The sequence below is a fragment of the Stenella coeruleoalba genome (genome assembly GCF_951394435.1).
Source record: "Stenella coeruleoalba genome assembly, chromosome: 12".
Taxonomy (NCBI): Eukaryota; Metazoa; Chordata; class Mammalia; order Artiodactyla; family Delphinidae; genus Stenella; species Stenella coeruleoalba.
Genome location: NC_137158.1, coordinates 37,254,257 through 37,274,929, shown reverse-complemented (window position 1 = coordinate 37,274,929; position 20,673 = coordinate 37,254,257). Strand labels below are relative to the sequence as shown.

General features: G+C 40.8%; 1 protein-coding gene and 1 long non-coding RNA gene across 2 annotated transcripts in view; one reads left to right on the top strand and one right to left on the bottom strand.

The window, feature by feature from the left end:
- Positions 1-7,995, bottom strand: part of LOC307195610 — a 102,103-nt gene extending 94,108 nt beyond the window's left edge. The window contains exons 1-2 of the long non-coding RNA XR_013830893.1: positions 7,705-7,995; positions 790-890 (exon numbers count right to left, since the gene is read on the bottom strand). This is a non-coding gene — a long non-coding RNA (uncharacterized lncRNA). The remainder of the gene's footprint in view (positions 1-789; positions 891-7,704) is intronic.
- The window catches only part of POPDC1 (popeye domain cAMP effector 1), a 42,776-nt gene continuing 25,048 nt past the window's right edge, over positions 2,946-20,673 (top strand). The window contains exons 1-5 of the mRNA XM_079939838.1: positions 2,946-2,990; positions 12,406-12,642; positions 14,790-14,914; positions 17,557-17,744; positions 18,472-18,580. Coding sequence (XP_079795964.1) covers positions 12,417-12,642; positions 14,790-14,914; positions 17,557-17,744; positions 18,472-18,580 — 648 coding nt within the window. The 5' untranslated portion in view covers positions 2,946-2,990; positions 12,406-12,416. The remainder of the gene's footprint in view (positions 2,991-12,405; positions 12,643-14,789; positions 14,915-17,556; positions 17,745-18,471; positions 18,581-20,673) is intronic.

Sequence of the window (20,673 nt, the reverse complement as noted above, 5' to 3'; positions counted from 1 at the left end):
GTTCTATTCCTCCCAAACGCTAAAGCGACTCAATGACTGTAAAATCTATATCTTTTCCAATCATGACCTTTTTTTCTCCTATGAAAGTGTGTGAGGGTCTCTGCAGTTTTCAAACCAAACATCATTGTCATCATTTTATGTGGTCCTAAATTTTACCAAATATGTTTGATCTTGGACTAAAGAAATATGTCATCTTGTTTATCACTTTTTTATGCCAAATGATAAAGCTGCTGGTATGGAGCCCATAAATATTTTATTAGGTATTATATATGCATTAAGCTAGCAAGGTGTCTTATTTTCATGAATTTATTACAATAATTTAAGTAGTCGTAATAATGAAAATTTGCATGTAAATAATTCTTTTCTCCTGGGAACTCTGAGTGCTTTTGCACATCAATTAATGCCAGATGGCAGCACCATTATTCCCAACTTTATTTTATTTTTCCATCTTTATAATGCATTGCTTCGGGTTTTTGTTTCTAGCCAATGTCAATTACTGGGCTGGCTACTGTTGGCCTCCAAAACCAGCCTTTTTTGAGGATTAATTACATAACAGAATGATACTTCCCAGTAGAAACTCTATGATGGAAAGTTTTGCTTTCATCAGATACAGATTAAAAGTCATTCCCCTGGCTTCACTTTCAATAAAAATCTTGTCTATACATTCAGACCACATGTTATTAAGAATTTCCAAAAGTTATTTTTCTATCATTAACAACTTCTCCTTTCTAATCACTAAATTAATTATTCATATAAAGGAGTTACTTATACACTAAAAGAACCCAGTACCTTTAAAAGCGTCATCCTCAGGCTTGTAGCATTTCTCTTCTCTAGAAGTAGAGGTGCTTAACGTGGGATTCATAAGACAGGCTTCAAGGGTCTGTGAATTTCTAGAAATTCCCAAAAGGGAAAGAACAAAACACAAGAGAAGTCTTTACAGTGGTTGGTGCCAAACTTTTGAACCTGCTCTTCCTGGGGGATCTGCCTGGGCCTGGGATCCATTTTTGTTTTAAGAATCCAACCGGGGCCCAGCCTGAGGCTTCTTTGGGAAATGATTGTGAATTGGAGCTACTTCTCTGATCCTCTTTTCACACTTTTTTAAAAAAATCATGATTCTGTTATACTTAGTTACTTATAATAAATTCCTTCTTTTGGAAATTACTTTCTGAAAGATTAGGAAATCCTATTAAATGCTTCATATATGGCCTTTGTTACTTTAATATTTAAAACAAATAATTCACAAATGCAACTCTTCTGTTTTAGAAGCAAAGTTACGTAAGGAAGAATAAACAGAGGGAGTATCAGGGTTCTAGTTTCTGACTACAGTCACTGTGTGCACATTTCTGTCAATTCCCAGACAGTGAATTACTGTAACTTAGTTCTGTCAAGTGCCCAGTTTCTAGAATCTATACTATTGCATATTTTATGAATTTGTTTTTGAAGCCAATATCTCATTTCTGGCTACTCCAGGGAAATCCCAAACCACTGGATATTTTAGCATGAGCCAAAGTCTTGCAATCTACAAATTTTGTTTGAAATCTCTGTCTTATGTATGCTATGTTCTAGCTATTTAAAACAGGCAAATACATAGAAGATGAAACTACATCTTTACTTCATGTGTTCATAGAATACTTCAACTATTTCATCAGATTAGGGAATTTTGATGATGGGAATTCTAATAATTTTTACTGATTGTGTACCATGTGCAGAGCACTATAAGGAGGGTAAAAAGATGTACAATTAAGCTACCGAAAGCCGGATGCCAGACATTTTTTTTTTTTTTTTTTGCGGTACATGGGCCTCTCACTGTTGTGGCCTTTCCCGTTGTGGAGCACAGGCTCCGGACGCGCAGGCTCAGCGGCCATGGCTCACGGGCCCAGCCGCTCCGCGGCATGTGGGATCCTCCCGGACCGGGGCACAAACCCGTGTCCCCTGCATCGGCAGGCGGACTCTCAACTACTGCGCCACCAGGGAAGCCCGATGCCAGACATTTTTTAAAACATAGTTTCTAAAGGTCAAAATAATCCGTTCAACTAAGAATTATTTTCACAGTTTTACAGACAAGCACTTGAGGCTCAGAAAAGTTTAATCAATGATTTGAATTCACCCAGTTTATTAAAGGTAAAACCACGATTCAAATCCAGCTGATGATTCCAAATCCCCGACTCTTTCGACTACCTTTATAATTCACTGTCTTCTTAAAGTGCTGGGTCACTTTTTTTGTTAGGTTTTGTTAGTTAGGTTTTGTTTCTTTTAAGGGATGAACCTTTTGGGTAAAAGCTCATTGTTCAATGAATCAAATATAATCCAACTTTTTAGGGAGCTCCTCCCTGAATTTAGTATTAGAAATATTTAGACATTGTTTTAACCATTTTTTAGACTGTGGGCCTTTGGGATGCAACAACAATAATATGAAAGATTATACCCCTTTGCTTTATTTCCTGTTTTTAATTTAGCCAAGATATAAAACACCTGTTCAATGCATAACCAGTTCTTTTGAACAAATTAACCAAGTCAGTCTAAAAAACAAAAAATACAGCTATTAGAAAGGCTAAGATAAAAAAAAAAAAACCTGATTATACCAAATGCTAGCAAGAATGCAGAGGAGCAGGGATTCTCACTCATTGCTGGTGGGAACGGAAAATGGTCCAGCCACTTCGGAAGACAGTTCGGCAGTATCTTACAAAGATAACACAGCTTTACCATACAATCTAGCAATTGCACTCCCGGGTATTTATTTACCCAAATGAGTTGAAAACATGTCCACACAAAAACCTGCCCACAAAGGTTTATAGCAGCTTTATTAATAATTGTCAGAACTAGAAGAAACCAAGATGTTCGGAAAATGGTGAATGGATAAACACACTGTGGTACAATACATTCGTACTATGGAACACTATTCAGTGATTAAAAAATGAGCTATCAAGACACAAAAAGACACAGAGAAACCTTAAATGCAAATCGTTTAGTGAAAGAAGCCAGTCTGAAAGGTCAGTATTCTATATGATGCTAACTATATGACATTCTGGAAAAGGCAAAACTATGGAGACAGTAAGAAAAAAAATTCAGTGGTTACCAGAGGTTAGGGAAGTGAGGGAGGAGAGGGATGAATCAGAGCACAGGGGATTTGGGGGCAGTGAAACTATTAGCTATGATACTGTAATGGTGGGTACATGCCATTACTTAAAACAAAAACAAAACTGTTTCCTCTACTCCTCATACACCAAATGTGTGTGGGGTTTTCCCACACCAACCAATTCTCCAACTCCCCAGACACCAAATGGGTGTCCCACAACTCAATTCTGATACTAACTACCCAGAGTTAGTGTAGACCTCGCAGGTTAAGGTCTCAGTGACAGAAGACCGCCCCCCCCACTTCTAATGCCAATCATAAGTAATGGGCCCCCAAGTTCACCCTTCAGTCCACCTTGCCTATAAATCAGGGTTCCCACAACTCTGTCCTCCGCTTTGATAACCTGCTATAACAACTCACAGAACTCAGGGAAACACGTTTACCAGTGTATTATAAAGGTTATGATAAAGGATACATATGAACAGCCAGATGAAGAGGTACATAGGGCAAGGTCCAGAAGCTTCCTAGGTGCAGAAGCTTCTGTCCCTGTGGAGTCGGGGTGTGCCACCCTCCGAGCACGTGGATATATTCACCAACCTGGAGGCTTTCCAAACCCCTTAGCTTACGGATTTTTTGAGAGGCCTCATCTCATCGGCATGGTTGATGATTAACTCAATCTCCAGCCTCTTTCCCCTCCCCAGAGAATGGAGGGTTGGGGATGAAAGCTCCAAGCTTCTAGTCGTGGCTTGGTCTTTCTGGTGACCAGACCCCATCCTGAAGCTATCCAGGAGCCCACACAGGGTTATCTCCTTAGAACAAAACACACTCCTATCACCCAGGAATTTCCAAGGGATTTAGGAAGCTCGGTGTAAGACTCTGTTATCGCCCCCATCACTCAGGAAATTATGAAGATTTTAAGAGCCCTGTGTCAGGAATTGGGGATCAAAGACTAAATATTAGAACAAAAGATGCTCCTCGCACCCCAGTCACTCAAGAAATTGCTACAAGGGTTTTAGGAACTCTGGGTCAGGAACGGGAGAAGAGACCAAGAATTATATTTATTATGTCACAGGTGGACACATGACAAATACATTTGGCAAAACCCATAGGACTGTACAACACAAAGATGAACCCTAATGTAGACCCTTGTTAATAATAACGTAACAACATGGGTTCTTCAATTGTATCACACTAATGCAAGACGTTGATAATTGGGGAAACTGTAAGCAGGGGAGAAAGAGGCTCTACAGGAGCTTTCTCTAATATCTGCTCAGTCATCTGTGAACGTAAAACTGCTCTAACAAAACCAAAACCAAGCCTATTAATTCTTTTAAAAAAGGAAAAGAAATTTAAAAACAGTCAATGAGGCTCGTTGTCAAACTGGTCAATGAAAAAGTTAATGTAACATTTAACGAGATAAGCTTAGGTACAGAAAGAATCTAATCAAATCATTGTATAAGAGTTGATCACAACCGCCTGCCATGAGACCATACCAGAAGCAGCTATGGCCTCTGTGCAGTTCGGAGTAACATTTGAAAGAAAGTCTACACTGATGTAAACCACGGGCAGACAAAGATAAGGAAGGTAATGCGACATACTTTTTTTTTTTTTTTTTTGTCGGTACGCGGGCCTCTCACTGTTGTGGCCTCTCCCGTTGCAGAGCACAGGCTCCGGACACAGCTCAGCGGCCATGGCTCACGTGCCCAGCCGCTCTGTGGCATGTGGGATCTTCCCGGACCAGGGCACAAACCCGTGTCCCCTGCATTGGCAGGCGGACTCTCAACTACTGCGCCACCAGGGAAGCCCCAGTAATGCGACATACTTTTAAAAACAGTGACTCCCTCAGGTCATGTTTTATTTTCACAAACTTGTTCTATATGAACTTTGAAATCTTATCAAGGTTTTGCCCAAATGATAAAAGCAGACTACGACGCCCATAGCGAAATAAAGGTAGAAATAATTGTTTATGTCAATCTAAGCTGTACTAGCTAGAGTTTTTGCAGAGGAGACAGGCTGCCCTGTGTTCTGTTATTTATGCCTCGTACCCTTTTCATTCTACACTTCTATGCAAGTTACCTCCTTGCATCATATTCATTTTCAAATAGCGCTGAGTCTTTCAGTCTGATCTTTCCATGCCCAGCAGGAGGAGACCAGGGAGCCTAGGGCACTCCCAAACCCAAGTTTCTGTGTCTAGAATTCTTGTTTTGAATTTTATAGAGCTGACATTCATATATCAATGATAAGAAATTCAAACATAAAATTATGCTTTTAATCCTTAGACGGGTTATAGTGAGGGGGCACGGATTCAGTTCAGTCTCCTCTTTCTGTGGAAAACAAACTCCGAGCAAACAGACTACCCAAGGCCAGCACTCAAGTCTTATGATATCGAATCTAGTATTCTTTTCATTAAAGTATGCAATCTTGATATGATCTAAACGCCTTACAGGCATATCTGATCCTGTTAGGTAAGGAGTATGTCCAGTAACAGCTGACTCCGTAACTGGAGTCTGGTATCCCAGTCTGCAAAAGCCAGAACCTGGGCTCTATTATTTTAGTAAACGTGTTTAAATTTTTATAAAAGTAACATATAATCATCATAGAAAATTTCACAGAAAAAGATGCAGGAGGAGGCGTAGAAGTTGGAAGATGAAGAGGGAGAGAGGAGAAATGGGAGAGAAGAAAGGAGGGAGAGAGAGAGGGAGGGGAAGAAGGAGGAAAGAAAGAAAAATCGGGCTTCCCTGGTGGCGCCGTGGTTGAGAGTCCGCCTGCCGATGCAGGGGACACGGGTTTGAGCCCCAGTCCGGGAAGATCCCACATGCCGCGGAGCGGCTGGGCCCGTGAGCCATGGCCACTGAGCCTGCGCGTCCGGAGCCTGTGCTCCCCGGCGGGAGAGGCCACAACAGTGAGAGGCCCGCATACCGCGCAAAAAAAAAAAAGAAAGAAAAATCACTTACAACTTCAGCACTCTGAAGTAAGGAATGTAAGCATTATACTGCTTAACATCACCGATGGTTTGTAATGTTCTCCACATTCTTGTAACCTGCCTTTTTCTACTTAACATCTTTTAACGGGAGGCAGTGTAGGCAGTGACAGAAGGTGGCAGAAACTGTACAGGTAGTGGACGGGAGCGTAAGCTGTAGAGCTAGACTGTCTGGTTCACACCCTGGCTCAGATTCTCGCTAGCTGTGTGACCCTGAGCAGGCTACTCGACCTCGCTGTGACCTCAGTTTCCCATCTACAAAATGGAGATAATAATAGTAACTACTTCTATCATGAGGATTCAATGGCTAATATATTTAACCACTTATAACAGTGCCTGGCACAAAGTACACTCTATATCAAAGGGCAGTAAATTTTTTCAGTAAAGAACCAGATAGTCAATATTTTAGGCCCTGCAGGGTCATATAGTTTCTATCACAACTCCGCAATGCTGCCTTCATGGAGACTGAATTTGAATTTCACATAATTTTCACGTCATGAAACATAATCTTCTTTTGATGATTTCAACCATTTAAAAAATGTAAAAACCACTTTAGCTCATGAGCTGTGCAAAAATCAGTAGTAGGCTGGGCCTCTGGGCCAGAGTTTGCTGACCTCTGTTCTGTATAATTAGCAGACATTATTATGTCTCTAATATCTTTCTGTAAATTATTTTTAATGGCTGCTTAGACCAAGATTATTTGGATGTCCTATAATTTACTTAGTCCCCTATGGTTACAAATTATTTCCAGTGTTCATTACTACAAGCCGTTCTCCAATAAATATCCCTGCAAAATCTTCGTGCACATTTACTATTAAACCTACACCTTAAAATGTATGTAGTGGCAGCTACCAAAATGGCTGGCAGGGCATCTAAAAAGAAACAGACTCTGAAGAAGTGGCCTTGAAAATAAATCTTGGATAGATATAGCAAATTTCAAACATGTTAGAGAAGGAGCTCTACAAGTAGAATATATATTCATACACACATAGAACTTACTTGGTACCACTCTAAGCCTTCTAGGTATATTAAATCATTTAGTCCGCAAAACAATCCAACGAGAAACAGGTGCAATCATCATCACCATCATCAACCCCAAGGTACAAAAGAGGAAACTGAGGCACAGAAAAGCTAAGTAACTTCCCCAAGGTCACACAGCTGGCTGGTGGCAGAGGCAGGATTCAAACCTGGTCTGTGCAGCACTATGGCCCATATTCCTGAAGAAGATGCTGCACTGCTTCTGCAACAGGAGAGGCCTGGCGAGTGTGCACACCCAGGTCCTCACTTTATAAAGTACCTGTGGTCTTTGGCTCATGTTTGACACGCATGAACAACCTCACACTCTAATAACTGGCACAAATTTTATCCGTCAACGGGACACTTCGGTGGAAACGGTGAATGCCCACCTAACCTTCCTCTTTTGTCCTCCAACTCCTTCCCCATACCAACTCTTCATTAAATTGCCCTGCATTTCTCACCCAAAAGAGTTGTGCTCTATAAACAGTAAAGACTGACTGGGGCGTACTTTCATATCTCGTTTTTCAAGTCAGGGTCCCAAGTCTGCCAAATTCACGTGGCAACCTCCGGGTGGAGCTTCGCCTAGAGTGGAGGGCCAGGGACGGCCACGGGAACGCAAATTTCGGATAAGTACCTTCTTCCATGGAAACAAAACCGCGGCTCGTGTGGAAGATCTCTCCCGCGTGGCCCCCGCAGCAGCAGGGCGGGCTTGCTCTGGCCCCTCGCCGGGTGCCCGAGGGCGCAGTCTCGCGTCGGTGTGGACCAAACCGCCAGCCTCCGCCGCCAGGCTCAGACGCCGAGTCGCGCTCTCTCCCGGTCCTTCCGGCTTGTGCTGAGATGCGGGCGACTGTCCCAGAAAGGAGTTATGCGAGTGGGTCGTTCGACTTTGTGGGGAAATGATTCTAGTTTTCATTTCTCCTTCTGATTTCTCTCCCTCCTGGGACCCGACTGCTCGAGTTATCCCCATGAGGCTGAGCAGCCAACGCCGCTGGCCCCAAGTTGTTGCCCGTCTCCCACTCGTGCCCAAACTAGAACAGAACCGAGAAGTAGAGAGGAAACCAGGAAAGAAAGAAGCGGGTGCTTCAAACGGGACCACGCTGTGGAGACGCGGCGGCGGACTTGGAGCAGCGGGGCGGGGAGTCCTGGCCGAGGCCCGGGACTCCGCCCGCCGGGGGGCGCCGGGACGCTGGGCGCGTGCGCTGTGCGGCCCCAGCCCCGGCCGCAGCTGCCGTGATGCCTATTTTAGTCAAAGCCGCTGCGGACGCGGGGACCCGGCACCGGCCGAGCAGCCTCCCGACCCGCCGATCGGCCGAGGCTTTCGCGTCGGGCTCCCGTCGAGCCTTCGCGTCCGTGTCCCCTGCGCCCCGCCGCTGCCACCCCAAACTTTGGCCAGCACCGCCCGGGCTCCGCGCCAGGGACGAGCCAGGTAAGGAGCGGGAGGCGCAGCGGCCGCGGGCTCCCACAACGCGCCCGGCTATTTGCAGCCTCGAGCTCCCGCGGCTAAATCGGGAAGCGAAAGTTAGATCCCTGCTCAACTGGGAGCAACTTTGCCCTCCCGGGCGGCGGCTGCCTGTTCTCGGTTCCCCGGCCGCCGGGAACCCCGCCCTCTCCTCGCTGGCCGCGCCCTCGCGGGGTTCCCTGTCCTTGGAAGCCGCCCTTCACCCTGGGTCTGGGCGTCGCGGTCACACAGACCCTCGGATGTCAACTGCCGCCACTCGGGTCTGGCAGCGCCAGCGTCCTCGGGCGCTTGGGCCCCATCGGGTGCCGGTTCCCGCGCTCTGCTGCCCGCAAGCTCTAGGTGAGCTCGGCTTCTCCCCTCCCCGAGAGGCTCACAGGGCTCCGGGCCCGCGAACCCACTACGGCTCCTCCTCGCCCCCTGTAGGGCCTCCGGGTCCCACGCGGAGGCAACGCGCAGCCGGGCTCACCGGGTCGCGCGCTCTGGCCTGGCGCTGCGAATGCGAGGTGGGTCAGGGCGCTCACTGCACACCCGTCGTGGCCCGAGAGCCTCGGATCAAGACCAGTTGACACAGACCTTCCCTCTTTAAGGAGCGAGGTGAGCTGGGCGCCTGGGGAGAGCAGATGGCTGGGGAAACCGAGATCTACCCGCGTCCTCGTTTCCGAGGCTTTGGGAAACGTGTCGTTGGCCAGATAAGTCTCAGAAACTGCTGGCTTTGGAGCAAGAATAAGTACGAAAAGACTCTTAGCAACATAGTGCCCTTGTCATTCCGAAGATAAACGAAGGTTCAGTTAGAATCACGGAATGAATTGCGCTAGTCTATGAGCACGACTTTTGCTCACTGCTGTTATCTTCTTCATTTGCGTAGTTTGGTGAAGGATTAATGTTAGTTTCACCATTTAGCTATTTAGCCCTGCACACACCTACCTGAAAAGCAATAGATAAACAGGCCTTAACTAGAACAGGTAATTTAAGAAATCAGACTCCGAGGAAAAAGAAAATTTCTCTTGATTTAGTCAAAATTAACCTGAACGTTTACCAATTTACCAGTCTAACCTTCCTCGTTAGACTCATTCATTCTCTGTATAAGGATAGTTCAGTGCAAGCCACATAAATCTATTAAGTAGTGGTCAAAGGAAGCTGAAACCTTTGGCAAGCAAGAGGTTTCCATATTTATTGGCAAGATCCGATCCATATTTATTGACAGGTTACTGGCATTTCAAAATAGACATATAAATAAGTATACCTAGATAAATAATAGACATATAAACATACAAATAAAATAAATTATGTATAATATATAATGTTAATTACTCTACAATATATATTGAATATAGAAAATTAAATAAGTATATGGACTATACATATATTTTTAACAAGGTGTGGTGCATCAAAATATGTTGTAGGATTATCTCACCTTTTAAAAATTCTTTTCACCGTGTCCTTGGTTCTTGGGTTAGTAGATCATAGTTTTCCTATCATTTCTCTTGACCAGAAATTGGTACTTTTAGTGCCAGTTGGAGAAATTTTAAAAGCCTGAAATTGAATTACAGTGAATTAGTTGGCAGTACAGGTGTACTCAGGTGGATGTGAGGGGGAATATGTATTACTTAACTGACTATATAAATATCTATTAGAGCCACAGGCTATTAAAACTTGAAGGGGTTTCAAAGACCATCTAGTCCAGTTGTCTCAATTCCCAGGAAGAAGCCAACCCAAGGAGCAGAAGTGACTTTCCCTGGCTTATGTGGCTCCCTGGTGCTTGTAGTATAGAACCTGACTCTCCCAGCCTCAGGCAGGCTTGGCACTCCCCTATCTTTCCTACTGAGGTTTGGGGAGACAGAAAAGTAACTTCTAAAAATGTCTGTCATTTTTGTGTACCTTCCATATGGCTTTCACCTCTGGCATTCTCTACAGAGAAAAGGCCTTGGATATACTTAGGTGAATATGACTTTGTCCCTGTCTCGTAGAGAACACAGGTTAGTTAGGGGAACAAATGGGACAATGGGAATGAAAACACATTCTGAAGTGCAGTAGAAATGGCAGTTATTTTTAGCTTATGTAATACTAATGCATAAGCTGATACTGACATCATGAGTGATAGAGGACATTTAATATCATTTTCCCTCTGAAAAACTTATGAGATTAATTCTGATTTGGTTCTTGAAAGCAAACTTTGTATAAATTGAGTTATTAAAATAATGATTCCTCCCCCCATCCTAATAGGTTTGTATTTTTATTGAGCCAAACATTTGGAAGGTAGAGGATTAAGAGGTACAACCTATTATGTATGAAATAAGCTACAAGTATATATTGTACAACACAGGGAATACAGCCAATATTTTATAATAACTATAAATGGAGTGTAACCTTTAAAAATTGTGAATCACCATATCATACACCTGTAACTTGTATAATATTGTACATCACCTGTACTTCAATAAAATAAAATTTGGAAAGTAGCTGAAGTTCCATGATTTCTTTCCTTTTTGCAGCAAATCAATATCTAAGTCAACTATTTCTCATATGTATGAACTGTTCTAGAATTATGGGAAGGGATCTTTAATTGACTTGATCATTTCATTCACAGTTTGTAAATTTAGGCATGTTTAGGTTTCTATCATCTTAAGAGATGTGGAATTCTTTCACATTTATTTATGAACATCCTTTCAAAATGCCCAACCTGATACCAATTGATTCTACCACCTAAAACCTTCATTTTAGTGTGATGGATGAAAAGAAAAAAAATGGAAAAATATGGCTTATTGTGTGACCTTATTTGGAAAGAAAATCATATTTCTAAATTAAATTTAAACATATTTTGGGTCCCCATTGGGAATTCTTTTCCCGAAACAGAACAATTCACATATTCTGTAAATCTACATAGTTTTTGCCGGGGACCAATTTGTATAATTAACAATAGAAAGAGTTTTTTAAGTACCAGAGAGGACAGGTCATATAGTAAGGAAATAGTGCCCTTTTGTGTTAAGGTTTATGTAAGCATGTGTAAAATGTATATTCTTTGAAATGTATTTGCTACAGATTCTAATATTAAATAGTCAAATGTATACTCATGACCCATCTTCCATATAAGGAACCTGGAAGTTTACTATTTTTCAATTTGTGAGATGCAAGCAACTAGAATTTTTATGGGAAAGTAAATCTTTAGACAGTTAAAGGAGTAAATGTTAACACTCTCTCTGTACATATAAATGATTATAGTAATATATTTATTATGTCATATATGATAATTTAGAATGTATATATGTATGCTCTAGTGATTTAACAAGAGTATGAAATTAAAGCCTTCCAAATATCCTAAGCCTTCAAATAGTAAATAGTAAGGTGTTAATTTTTTGAAGATATTAAAAAAGTCATTTTTTCTAGTTATTTTTCCTGTGTTTGGATTCAGTGTCACTAGTGCGAGTATGATAGAAAGCTATACTAAATAACTGTAACAGCTATGGTTTATGAACATTGGTGATTGTCTTTTAGACTAGTTAATTCCCTCATTTCTCTCTCCCCCTCCAAGTATGTTTAGATACAAACATATAGATATATGGAGTTATATATATATATATATATATATATATATATATATATATAAGAGAATAGTTGTGCACTATGCTAAGTATTTTATATATTTCATTTCCTCATAAAGTCAATGAAGTATTATCATCATTTAACAGATAAGGAAATAGATACATTTAATATGTGACAGAGCTGGGATTTGAACCTAGGTCTGTCTAATTCATAACCACCAGAGAAGTCTATTTACCAACATTTAGTTCTCAGAAATAATTTTGGTACAACACCCATGGGGGTGATAAGATACAGCTGTCATTTTTTGATTGTCCTTTTGTTTATTTGTTTTTATAGGAATTTTCAAGATGAATTATACCAAGTCCAGCCCATTGGCAGAATCAACTGCAATAGGTTTTACACCTGAGTTAGAAACTATCCTACCTGTGCCTTCCAATGAGACCACTTGTGAAAACTGGAAAGAGATACATCATCTAGTTTTTCATGTAGCAAATATTTTTTTTGCAATTGGGTTGGTTATTCCAACTACTCTTCACCTTCATATGATACTTCTTAGGGGGATGTTAACTATAGGTAAGATACCTAACTGAGATTTTATGTAACTTTTCTATAACTTGCATCAGATGGACTTTGTATTGGGGGTTTCAGAGGATTTACATACTTGTTAACTGCGTAACTGGGTCAATAAACTTTCTATACCTCAGTTTCCCCACGTGTCAAATAAGGGTAAAAATTCCACCTCCTGGGGTTGTAAGAATTCGGTGAGTGTGATATCTGACTTACAGTAGTGCCTGGCACATCGTAAGTACTCTATAGTTTTAACTATCATTATTTGAATAGGCATTTACTTGCTGCAGCAAGTAAAGCAACACAGGGAACAAAAACAGTTACCCAGACAAAATAGTTCAAGTAAAATTTGGGGGGTGGTGTGCTCTGTTAACCCTGATGAAGCACGTTAAGTTAATCCACATCAGAATACTAAAACAATCGACTTTACTATTTTAGCCAGTGATCCTTGACAGATTACTCTCTGTGTGATTATGTCCCTGGTGATTCATTTATTCAGGTGCATTTTTGAGCACCTGTAATATGTCAGACAGAAATTGACAAATGCAGTCCCCATCCTTGAGAAAGACACTCTTTTGGGGGCTGGAGAGAAACAGATGGGCGGTCACATAGGACAGATCAGATGCTGTGATGCAGGTGTGCACCCAGTGCCAGGGAGAAATGGACAGCATGATGGGCTCAGCAGAAAGGCAGACCAGGGTCCACTGAAGAGACAACTTTGGAGCTGGTTTTGGGAGGATGAGAAGGATTTCTCTGAGTGTGAGTGTGTATGGTATCCAGGTAAAAGGCACAGAGGAGAGGGAGATTCAGCATGTTGAGGGAGAACGAAGAGTAGCTCATTGTGCCTGAAATATATGACAAATGACAAGGAAGGGTCAAAGAAGGTGGTAGAAGGGTAGCTAGAAGGTAGCTTGTAGGACTTCTGTGGCTGTTACCTCTGAGTCAGGTAGGGATTACAGCAGGAGGAGCAGAGTACTGAGTGAAAAAATAAAACCACACCTTGTAAAAAGCAAAAGCTAATTATGACTTTTAAGACAGAGTTTTGGAGGTGGAACAGACCAAGGGAGATCACCCAGTCCAACACTTGATAAACAAAGAAACTGAGGCCTTGGAGAAGTTAAATGACTCATCCAAAATTAAGACTAGGAAAAAGTGGTCAAACCAGGACTATAATTCAGGTCCTCCAGCTTCCCAGTCAGTCCTTCCATTATGTTACCCTGTCTCCTTTAAGTAATAAGATTTTACATGTCTTCAATATTTGCTACGCAATATTACCTAAAGAACCTTAAAGTTTTTATATTTTGGGCTATTATTCAGGTGCCCCAAATCATTCTGATGAAATTTTAAAATTGCAAATGAATAACTTTTTTAAATGGGAGATTTAGTTTTTATGTGCATATGTGCTGTTGATATATTTGTGTTGATAATTGATATTGATAATTTTATTTTCAATTTAAACTATATATTGATTTTCCCATCATAAAACTGATCAAAAGAAACTGCAAATTTGCACAAACCTCTTAGAAAACAGTTCTTTAGTGTCGCCAAAACCTGTAAAGTTATTCCCTTGCCTCACTGTCAGGTGATCCACCGTAACTAAGCAAGCAGTCACAAGAACAGATACATTTTTATGTATAAAGCTGTTTTTGCTACTTGTCAAAAATTACAACCAAAACATTTCACCTGTCTACCAGGAGGGAGATAGTTAAATAAATTATGGTTTAATTAATTACAGTCATTAAAAACTATGTATACGAAGAGTTTTAATGAAATGGGAAAATCACTGCAATAAGTAAAAGAATAGGTTTTAAATTGTGAATTCCTTAGGTTTGCCATCAGGTAAAAATACAAAAAGACTGTGAGGAAGTATTAAATAGCAATAGTGGTTGTCTTTAAGTAGCAGAATTATGAAGTTGTTTTTCCTCCTTTAAAAAATGGTTTTTATACTTTACAAGTTCTCTGCAACAAAGTGTGTTTTGGTTTTGTTTGTTTTGGTAATTCAACAAAAACCAAAATGTAACTTAATGTGATATTTGTCTTAGGTATTTCTAAGATGTGTTTGGTTTATTTTATACATGGAGGATGACAAATGTATTAAGCTACATGCTGAAGCCACTCTAGACACCTAACATGCCCACTTCATTATTCAACAGGATGTACCCTTTACATCGTCTGGGCCACTCTCTACCGATGTGCCTTGGATATCATGATCTGGAACTCGGTGTTCCTGGGGATCAACATTTTGCATCTTTCATATCTTTTGTACAAGAAAAGACCGGTAATTACTAACAATTAATTAATAAAGAAGAGACTTGAAAGCCGTTGCTTTTCAAGTACTTTGTTCGGACCTGAGAATGAGCATCTAACATCTTTAGGCCCTTTAATATCATTTTTCTGAAGATGAGACTTTCTACGAAAGTCTTTCTAAGACTTTCACTTTCTTTCTGAAAGTGAAATATTTGAGCACCACGAAATTTGTTCTACCAACGAGTTTTTAAAACGTCTTTAATCATTAGGGCAATTTAGACATGAGAGAACATGACAGTATTCTCTCTTTTTAGTCATCTAACTTCATTATTTATTTTGCCTATTGATATTCAAATGTCACTCTGGAAAATCTTTGCCTTGTTATAAAATTAAGTGCTCAGAGACAACTTCCATGAACTTGCTAATGATTTACAAATAGCTTATGCTATTTTTTCATGCTATTTTTTAAAATGTAATAGCTGTTTTTTTTCTTATGTCCAAAATACTCATTTAAGGAAATCACCATTCTTGGTGAGTTGTTGTGAAAACACTAGTCTTTAACTTTTTCTTTTCCACTCCTTGTTGTATTTCCTTGGTCATACCAAGAACAAACAGATGTAAACAGAATAGGAAAATAGCATGGCTCCTAGAAATCACTCCACAGCTGTTTGTTGACTGTCCAAAGCACATACAAATATTCAGTAAAGTAAAAGATAACATGCTTGCTCTAGTCTTATGTTCAAGGCCAGACATGCACATAGAAAACTATTAGAAAACAAGATAATTCATAGGAAATTATAATTTTGATGATACAGGTGATATATGTAATAGGCATTCCACTAAACTGTCATCTCCTCAAACATTGTAACCTAGTCTGTTTTGCGTACTGTATTAGTCAGTTTTCACTACATTATGCTGTGTAACAAACAATCTGATAGTCTCAGTGCCTTATAACAGCAACAGGTTTTTTTCCTTACCAACCTAATATATGGACTTTGGCAGCTGTGATTCTATTCCATGTGTCTTCTTCATTTCAGGGTCTCTGCTGAAGCAGCAGGTTCTATTTGGACATGCATTCTCATGGCAGAGAGAAAAATATAAGGGAACAAAAGAAACACCCCATGTTTCTTAAAACTTCTGCTCCCATTTCACTGGCCAAAGCAAATGACATGACCAAGCCTGATGATGTGGGGGTAGGATAGGATAAGAGGATATATGATCCTCTGACGGGGGTGGAAGCAGCAAATAGCTGGAAACAATATCATCTACCACAATTACTGTTGTATTCCCGGTTCCTGCCAAGCATGGTTAGCACTTAATTGATGCTCAAGAAAACATTTGATAAGTGGATGCTTTCAAAGAGAAGAATTAAGAGGGCTTCATGAAGGAATTGGGACTTGAGCTAAGACTTGCAGGATGAGCAGATTATGAATATGAGTCAGTTTTTCAGTTCGCATGTTCATTGCTGTGCCACATTGGCTAGTGTGCATGCCGGAAGTGAGACAGATTTGTGAATTATTTTAAACACTCATTATGAGAGCTGTGGAGTGGAGAAGGTAGATGATAATAATGATAAGGATTTCAGCTTCTGAACATCAGAACTTACTAGAACCCCAAGTTCTGAACATAAGATTCAGAAGTTGCTGATGCGATGGTAGCACCAGGTAAGTAAATCACTTAGCATCTGTGCTTTTGTTTCTTCTCTGACAATAAGCCTACCTTTTTGAAAAATATAAATGCTAGTACTTCGTTCAAATGAAACAGCAGGACAAGTGAGAGCATTGCAAAGGCTGCAGTGACATCTGAGCAGCCCTGGTCATCTGCGTCGGTAAGCTTCATGGTGTGGCTACCGTGGATTTCATTGAGACGGACGATCATTTGAACCCCAGAGTTCATTCACATGCTGTACAGATTCCCCAGACTAATGCTGGGTGCAAAGATGGGGCTTGACCCGGGCCTTGAATAGTCTGACAGTGGAGGTGATTGAGCCATTTTGCTTTCCCTCCCTCTAGCATCCAGCCTTACTGGCCAGTGGGTTCTCTATTCTACCGAGATTATGGTAGCTCAGGATGAGACTACTACATGGAAACTTTTTTACTCTTCACTTTGCTACAGAATAAATGAGAAGCAGCAGTTGCAGCTGTGGATGTTTGCTTTCCTATATTAACTCATTAGGTAATAATTATATATAGAAAAAGTGTTTAATGTATGTATCCTCATAAATTTGTTTCCAAGTTGATTCCTAATTTACGTACTTACTTTCTTGCTGTAATATTTCAAAGTTAGTATAATTTCCTTCTGTGAAACAAAAGTATTCTAAAAATGAAAAGGTTTTACGTTGTTTATAGGAAATGCTAAGATTGGCAAGGTGAATGTTGTGACAGCATTCGAAACCTCCACAGTTGCTTGGTAGCGCATAGAAAGAGATGTACTCAATGGTGCAGATCTTCACCATATGCTCACAGGGTTCCGTTTAACTGCAAAAGTGCCCTTTCGGCGTCTAAATTTACATCACCACTTACTCTTCTGTGTCAGATTCCATTGACCAACACTCAGAAGGGTGATGGCATCCATTGCAGATTTGTTTATTCTCAAAATCCCTATTTAGACCACAGAAGCCAATGTTTTGGTGTTGCTGTGTTAGTGTGGCATCTGCTCACTGCTGCCTTTCAGGTAAAAATCGAAAAGGAACTCAAAAGCCTCTACCATCGATTGTTTGAACCACTCCGTGTGCCTCCAGATTTGTTCAAAAGATTAACTGGACAGTTTTGCATGATCCAGACATTGAAAAAGGGCGAGACCTATGCTGCAGAGGATATAACCTCAGTTGACGACCGTCTGAGTATTCTCCTGAAGGGAAGGTAAGTGCTCTGTGGAAATCGAAATGCTTCGTTTGCCTGGAATCCTCTTCTGGCTTCTGGGTAGGAAAAATGAATGAAAGGAAATGTTGCTGACCAATGAAGGAAGTGATCACAGAGCTGGTTCGTGGTGAATTTTCATCAGACAACTGCATTTTAGAATATTACAGAGCAACATGGTAAAATTATGTAGAATTTATTGCTGTGAATCTTGTTGATGTCAGGGTTTTCATTTGTGAAGTTTTCAACTTTTTTGGAAGTTTTATTTAAATTTAATGAGGCAGAATTGTAATAGGTTTAAATTGGGTGTTAAAATTTAAGGAGCTTATGCATGTCTCAGAGGTGACTTGCTTAATTTTTTGAACATCACAGAAACACAACTTCTAGGAATATCAGTCTCCTGGGGAGACAGCCAGTGTCTGTTCCCTCTCAAAATTGTCCCAGTTTGAGTAATTAATTATATGGTCACTCCAGCTATAACAGCAATGATAACCATTGGAAGGCACATGTCTTCTTCAATACGGACACTTTTCTTCCCTTGTTGTTGGTGAAATTTACTTTGAAATTAATACTTGTGCCTCAGGAAGGGCTTTTTAATTATGTCAGTCACCTGGGGGGGGGGTCTTTAAAATTTTACAAAATACAAACCCATAAGATTATGGAGATTTTAAGGCTTGTCACATTATGTGTGGATTATTATGCATTTATTAACACTAATTTCTGTTATCAGAATGAAGGTCTCCTATCGAGGACACTTTCTGCATAATATTTACCCCTGTGCCTTTATAGATTCTCCTGAATTTAGATCAACCCAGATGCACAAAGGTGAAAAATTCCAGGTATGTTTTGGCATGATTTTTAAGAAGATTGAAACTAGTTCATGTCTCATTCAAAATCCAAAGGATATGGATGGGAAAGTGGCCATGATTTACTGAAAGAAGAGATTACCATACGGAACATACAGTATGACCCCATTTTTGTAAACCTTAAAGTAGTGTGTATGTGTACACAGGAAGAGGTCTAGAAAGATCTATCCTGATTTAGCCATTGTGTTAACACTGTTATTTCTGGGTTGTGAGTTTGATTGCTTTTTTGTGTTCTTCCTTTTTGCTTATTTGAATTTTTATGATTTCTCCATAGAGAACATCTAATGCTCTTGTTATGAGAAAAAAGGAAAATGTCAATTATAGATAATCAGTGTTCTTAAAACATGTAATTGGTTACTTTTATTGGGGAAAAACAGAAAACTGACTTTGCCCTAGAGAACCTACTTTGTTAATCCTTATGAAAAAAAACTGTAACCACTTTACTCTTTTAAATTTAATGAATATGTTTAAGGGCAAAGAACGAAGTTCTTCACAATTACAATAATTTGAACATGACTACTTAGCCTGATTCTTTTTTTTTTTTTTTTTTTTGCGGTACGCGGGCCTCTCACCGCTGTGGCCTCTCCCGTCGCGGAGCACAGGCTCCGGACGCGCAGGCCCAGCGGCCATGGCTCACAGGCGCAGCCGCTCCGCGGCATGTGGGATCTTCCCGGACCGGGGCACGAACCCGCGTCCTCTGCATTGGCAGGCGGATTCTCAACCACTGCGCCACCAGGGAAGCCCCTGATTCTTTTTTGTATCTTAAAAAAAGTGCTCCATTATGTGACACTTCGTTCTGATTCTTTCTGCGAGTGTCCAGCTCTCCTTTTTTATCCCCCTCATTATTGTTAGGAGAGTAACCAAGAAAATGGGTGAGAGTTTCCTTTAGTCTCAGTCTCTAGGTAAACAGAAGTAAGGAAATATCGTGAGAACAGGTTTTCTTATGAGCCGGAGGGTAAATGTATTTAGGTAGGAAATGGAATAGAAGGGGATGCTATCACCTGAGGGAGGAGAAAATCAGTGTTTCTTGATGACAGAATCTTATCTTTGAGTCTTTTTCTGAAATGCCACACAATTTGGGATGCCACATGGAGATAAAAGGGCACATTCACAGACACTACTTAAGTTTATTTACAATGGTGTCAGGCCTGCCCTGCTCCTACCCTGCCTGAGTAACTGGCCTGAGTAACCACATACCTGGTTAAAGTTATGTGCATTTACTAGAAGGTCTCATATAAATTTGCCACCTGGCTGCAGTGCTGGCTGCAAGCTCACTGAGCTTAAGACAGAGGAGTAAGCAGCTGCTGTGCCCTGTCTCCCCTCATTTACACTTTCCCTTGCATTTTCAAGGGTCAGCTCTGCACTGAGGTTTATTCTTATAGTATCTTTAATCACCACCATCTACAAACTGGCACAGGGCCACTTCTTTCCTCTCTCCCTCTTTCCTCTGACCACCTTACAATTTCTTCTTCCAAAGCCCAACATTTATCTGCTGCATCCATTTCTCTCTTTATAGTAGCAAGTGGTTGTACACAATAGCTCAGTTTCATATAATCCTGAAGAGACTGGCATTTGGGGAAAAGGTGGGAACTGAACCTCCTCTGTTTCCAGAAGCACATAGCCCCTGGGATATAACATGTACTGTCTTTTCCACCGGACTTCAAATTATGTTATAGTTATAATTAAATTAACAACAAGAAAGGCATTTCTGCCACTGGTCACAGTTCTTTTTCTTCTTGGGGACTAGGGATTGGGATTCGGTAGTTGAGAAATGTTCCTCATGTTTCTAAAAACATGACCAAACTCGAGGTACCTTAGCTGAGTGAAGGCTATTTATTCAGTCTTTCCGAAGACTAGTCAGCTTTTCTCGGCATAGAGTCTGGTGTGGCATTTCCTGATGGGTCAATGGGTAAAACCTACCCTGGCATCATCGAGACTGTCTCCTGTACAGCTGGAGCAGATTCCCATCAGAGTAAGCCCTCGGGAAAGATTCTGTTTTGATTATTTACCAAATGTTCCTACTGGCAGATACTCAACAGTAAAAATAGCTGTTGCACATCTGTGTA